General features: G+C 36.8%; 1 protein-coding gene across 1 annotated transcript in view; it reads left to right on the top strand.

The window, feature by feature from the left end:
• Positions 1–6,000, top strand: part of UNC80 (unc-80 homolog, NALCN channel complex subunit) — a 118,908-nt gene that overhangs the window by 33,438 nt on the left and 79,470 nt on the right. Inside the window, exons 8-9 of the mRNA XM_008050368.2 lie at positions 2,347–2,533; positions 3,057–3,188. Of these exons, the coding sequence (XP_008048559.2) occupies positions 2,347–2,533; positions 3,057–3,188 (319 nt within the window). The remainder of the gene's footprint in view (positions 1–2,346; positions 2,534–3,056; positions 3,189–6,000) is intronic.

Genomic DNA, 6,000 nt, shown 5'->3' with positions numbered 1-6,000 from the left:
GATGAGGCGAAAGGATCGCCAGAGCCCAGCAGGTGAGGCTGCGGTGGCCGGGAGCGGCCACTGCACTCCAGTCTGGGTGACAGAGTGAGACTCCAACTCAAAAAAAAAGAAAAAAAGCATTAGGCATTGATTTCTTGGGCATAGGTAGCACTTGTGCCTCTATTTATTACAAAACAAGCATTTTCATTTTACCAAGAATGCATAAACTACCTGAAATTTAAGGACATTGGCCCTGAAAAAAGTAAGAAAAAGAAGAGAGTTGGCAGCTGTTTTCTTGTTTGAATCTTAGTTTGTTCTGCATTTTATTGATCATAGTATCGTCATCACAAATATGACTCGGAGTGCTCAAGTCTTACCTCTGCTATATGTAACACAGCTCATAGTCAACTTGGAACTCAGTTCACTTACTGAACTGAGAGTTCACCTCAGTGAACTCAGCAGGTGAACTCAGCATTCAAAAGAATATGCACCTTTTAAAACATGAATCTTCAAAATATGCCTTTTTCACCTGCTGCATAACATTTTTCTAAATTACAAGAATAATGTAGAAAACTCAGAAAATAAAGCAAAAATAGAAAAAGAGCATAACTCTTTGTACAAATTCATAAATTCCTTGGATAAATTCTGCTGGAATTTATGGCAATTGGTATAATAACTATTAAAGATTTTTGATATGTCTCATAAAATATCCCCAGAAAAGTTATACCATGTTGCCCTTACAGAATAGAATTGGAAAGCGTCTTCTTGATTGGTGTTATTTTTTTAAAGTACCACTCTGAATGTCCAAAAAACTTTACTGTTTATTTTCATTCATGCTTCTTTGAAAAAGTTAATTAAATATGTGAAGTTAGTTTGAACCTTTTTGCATATTATTTGTAGATTTTTCTAGGCATCTGTAGTTTTCTTTGGAAAACTGTTTATACGAACTCTTTACCCATCATACTATGCCTATTTCACTATAATTCTTCTGTGCGCAGTACCTACTTCTCCCATCTGTGCTGCCTTCTCAGCATCTGAACCACCAACATAAAGATCTTTAATTTTTTTTCCCAAAGAAGTGATTAGTTCAGTTGAGCCAGCCGCACCCTCTATCCCAAGTTCACAGTGGATTTGAAACCAAGCACTCAGATTCTATATCCAGTTCTCTTTCTCATTTCACAGTTCTTCATGCCTTATTATGATAAACCAGTTTAGTCACCTGGCTCTGAAAATGAATTGCCATGTAGCCCATCAAATGCTTTTAACTGCTGCTCTGTTATTCAACACAGGAAAACCTTAGTCTTATGTTAAGATCCTACATAAAGAAACTTCTACGAAAGCAGCACTTTAGAGGAGTGACCAATATCCCCTGCCTGTCTCTAAAATCCTGTGTGACTATAGACCAACAAAGAGATGTGGAGTTGCTGTTGTTTGTGGACTTTACTTTGAGATTGTAGGGGAAAACTCCAGTGATCACTTCCCTACTTTGAGACCACTGACCCTGTCCCCAAAGATCTTGAAACTTACCTCGGCATAAGCACCATGATTAAGGCATGAATAGAATAGCCATTTTGCAAAGAGCAAATCTTCTTTTCTTCATTGTTTCTTATCCTTTATCTATGGAAAAGTAGATTTCTCTTAATATATTTCCAGTGTCTTGGCAGCTAGTAGTCAGAGTCAAATTTTACATTCAACCCTAGTAACACTGTCAACTCTCATAATTTTCATTCAGTAACTTTGTTTCTACTATATTGCTAAGTACTTACAGTGTATCACTGTATTTATCTATAAATATTAAGTGTTTATAGTGTGACAGATACTTGAGCTATAAAAGTGAAATAAATCACAAAGTTAACTGGTTTATGTGAAAGATATATCTTTTCTTTTCCTTTCCATAGTTCTAACTTTCAGTTTTATTAACTGAAATTTTATTTTAGTTAATTATGAAGTTTTATTATTTTAGTTAATTATGAAGTTTTATTATGAAACAAACATCTTTTTTTTAAAACCAACTCAAAAAATTTGGAAAGAAATTGCATACTAAAAATTTTTATTTGGTCTTAATGTTTAAAAAATAAATCATTGATACCCTCCCAAATACTAAAGTTGAAGTAAGATTATTTTCAGAAATTACAGATATTCTTGAAGAATCATTCTTACTGAGTACAAAAAAAAATAACTTAGCTATAAACAGCCTGTAAATTTGATAGGAAAACAAACAAATAAATCTCCATGAAACTAGATCATGGTTATCCTAACATTTCCTGAAGACAAATTACCACATTTGTGTAATTCATTAGAGCACTCTTTATGCCTGTGAACACACAGAAGAACTGCTATTAAATAAGCTTGCCTTTATCTCTACAGAAATCCTTTTCAGCCCGAGCTGTGTCCCGCTCCCATCAAAGGGCAGAGCACATCTTAAAGAATTTACAGCAGGAGGAGGAGAAGAAACGTCTTGGTCGAGAAGCCAGCCTCATCACCGCCATTCCCATCACCCAGGAAGCTTGCTATGAGCCCACATGCACACCCAACTCAGAGCCAGAAGAAGAAGGTGCCCTCTACACACAGAATTTCTTGGGGGGGGATTGAGTCACAGAGAAATAACCTGCTTTGAAGTAAAATCAATGATTTTAGGTGATATGAGGAGCTATACCCTCTTCCATCTCTCTCTCACCTTCTGACACTATTCAGACAAAAAGAAAAGTTTTCTAAAGTTTCGAGTTGGCCTGTTTCCAGAGGAGAACATTAGCCACATTGAGTAAGCCAAGCAACCAATCTTTCATTAGCTGATTTCAACCTCCACTAGTGCAGTTTGTTGGTTGGTCTCAGAAAATAATTGATGAACCATTCTAAATTCAGTAATGATCTGCTGTGCTTTTGTGGAAAGGTTGGAAGAAATTTTCCATCTTTCTTCTGTAGGGTTTTCCCCCCCTTTCCTAAGTACATTGAAAATTACTTAAGCATTGTGATCTGAGAGCAGCATACACTTGTGATATAAGTACAACTATACTTGTGATGATGATAACCTTTTCATTATAAAAACCAAAGTTAACATTCTCCATTTTGTTTGCCAGTAGAAGAAGTCACCAATCTGGCATCCCGTCGACTGTCTGTGAGTCCATCCTGTACATCTAGTACTTCCCACAGGAATTACTCCTTCCGCCGAGGGTCAGTCTGGTCAGTGCGTTCAGCCGTCAGTGCTGAAGGTGTGTCCTCTTGCAAGAGTTTTCTTTATACCTCATGCCTTATGTGTTTTGAAACATTTTCCGGTTAATATCATTCTGTCACTCCATTGCATTGCCTTCATCAAATAACTTGTTCCATGACTTGAAGTTCTAAAGAAAATTAGAGTGGCATATTTTTTAAAAAGTATGGTTAATTTAAGCCAGCAACTGTCATTATTATGTTGGCTCTATTTTAGTTATATTACATGTAATCATCTTGCTGAGGGTTAGAAGGCATTATTGTAGGCATGTAATAGCTTTTCCATCCTGGCTACACACTAAAATCAACTGGAAAGCTAACCAAAAAAGTCCAGAACCAAGTCAAAATTTCTGAGAGCAGAACTTGTGCACCAATATTTTTAAAACCTCCTCGGGTGATTCCAGTGTGTGATCATAGGATGTTTAGGATGATGTTTGTAGATAATTTAACAATCAAAAGAAGACTAAGGCCTATGCCATTCCTGTAATGACATTGATTCTCTGTGTGGAGGAGTGAAAGTAGAATGTGATGCCTTTGGTTCCAAAATTGTTTAAAATGTGCTTATCTATCAGTGAAAAACCATCTGGGACTCACTGCTTCATGATTACACAAATGTCATTACTCATTTATAAAGGCATGATAAAGATACACAGAAATGGAGCAAAGAGGTCATTGGTTTTCAACCCTCAGCTGCACGATCCTGGGGAACTTTGAAAAATGACTGATGTTAATTAATTGCAACTTATGTGGAAGGAACCTAAGACCATCTACTTCTTTTTTTTTTTTTGAGTTGGAGTCTCACTCCATTGCCCAGGCTGAAAGCCTGGGCTCACCACCACCCCTGCATCAAACTGCAGGGCTCAGGTGATCCTTCTGCCTCAGCCTTCCAAGTAACTAGAACTACAGACATGTGATACCATGTCTGGCTAATTTTTAAAAAATTTATCGTAGAGATGAGGTCTCGCCAAGTTGCCCAGGCTGGTCTTGAACCCATGGGTTCAGGCAATCCCTTTACCTTGGCCTCCCAAAGTGCTGGCGTTACAGGCTTGAGATACTGTGCCTGGCCACATTTTTATCTACATTTTTATAACACCTTTTATTGAGATACAAATCATATGCCATAAGATTTGTCCCTTTGAAGTATACAATGTAGTAGTTGTTAGTGTATGTATTGAGTGTATAACCATCACCATTGTCTAATTTTCAAATATTTTCACCAACTCCCAAAGAAACTTTATACCTATTAGTAATTGCTCACCAACCACAATTTCTCTAACCCCCAGTGAGAACTAATCTACTTTCTATCTCTGTGGATTTGCCTACACATTTCATATAAATAGAATTATACAATATGTGGTCTGGATTCTTTCACTTAGCATAATATTGATCCTGGCTCACCACAGCATTTGCTTCCTGGGCTCAGGAGATCCTTCCTCCTCAGTCTTACGAATAGTTGGGACTATGGGTGTGCACCTCCATACCCAGCTCATTTTTAAATGTTGTATTTGTAGAGACAAGGTCTCTCTATGTTGCCCAGTCTGGTCTCAAACTCCTAGGCTCAAGCAATCCTTCCACCTTGGCCTCCCAAAGTGTTGTGATTACAGGCTGGGTGAGCCACTGCACCCAACCTGGATACCTCAGAATTTTCTACATATAAAAGTATGTAATGTGCAGGTAGAGACAATTTTACTTCTTTCTCTCTAGTCTGGATGACCTTTATTTCATTTTATTGCCTAATAGCACTTTCTAACCCTTGAGTAAAAAGCAGTGGTGAAAGCAGGTATGTGTGTCTTATTCCTGATAAGGTAATTTCTGAACCTTAGCCTCCCTCCCACCTTATGGGTATCCCCAGTGTCTGTTATTTCCATTTTTGTGAGCATTTAGCTCCACATATAAATGAGAACATACAGTGTTTGGTTTTCTGTTTCTGAGTTACTTAGGATGAGGATCTCTGGTTCCATCCATGTTGCTACAAACATGATTTCATTCTTTTTTATGGCTGCATAGTATTCCATGGTGTATATAGACCACATTTTCTTTATCCAGTCAACTGCTAGTGGGCACTAAAGCTGGTTCCATGATTTTGCTATTGTGAGTAATGCTTCAATAAGCACATAAATACAGGGATCTTTTTAAAATATTGATTTCTTTTCCTTTGGGTAAACCCCAAGAAGATAGCTGGATCAATGATAATTCAATTTTCAGTTCTCTGAGAAATCTCCAGACTGTTTTCCATAAAGGCTGAACTACTTTACAATTCCACCATGAGTGTTCCCTTTTTTCTGCAACTGCGACAACATCTGTTGTTCTTTGTCTTTTTAATAATAGCCATTCTGACTGGTGTGAGGTAATATCTAATTGTGGTTTTAATTGGTGTTTCTCTGATAATTAGTGATGTTGAACATTTTTTCATATGTGTGTTGTCCACTTGTGTGTCTGCTTTTGAGAAGTCTCTGTTTATGTCCTTTGCCCACTTTTTTATGGAGCTATTTTTGTTTGTGTTGAGTTCCATATAGATTCTGGATATTAGCCCTTTGTCTTAGGTATAATTTGCAAATATTTTCTCTATTCAATAGGTTTTCTGTTCACTCTGTTGATTATTTCTTTTGGTGTTCAGAAGCTTTTTAGCTTAAGTTCCATTTGTCTATTTTAGTTTTTGTTCCAATTGCTTTTGGAATCTTTGTTATAAATTATTTGCCTTGACCAATGTCCAGAAGAGTATTTCCTAGGTTTTCTTTTAGGATTTTTATATTTTCAGAACTTGCATTTAAGTCTTTGATCCATCTTGAGTTGATTTTGTATATGGTGAGAGAT

Source organism: Carlito syrichta, unplaced genomic scaffold (assembly GCF_000164805.1).
Source record: "Carlito syrichta isolate Samal-C Ts95f unplaced genomic scaffold, Tarsius_syrichta-2.0.1 Scaffold144990, whole genome shotgun sequence".
In the NCBI taxonomy this organism is placed as follows: Eukaryota; Metazoa; Chordata; class Mammalia; order Primates; family Tarsiidae; genus Carlito; species Carlito syrichta.
Note: the sequence above shows the minus strand (reverse complement) of the source record. Positions and strands in the feature narration are given on the sequence as shown.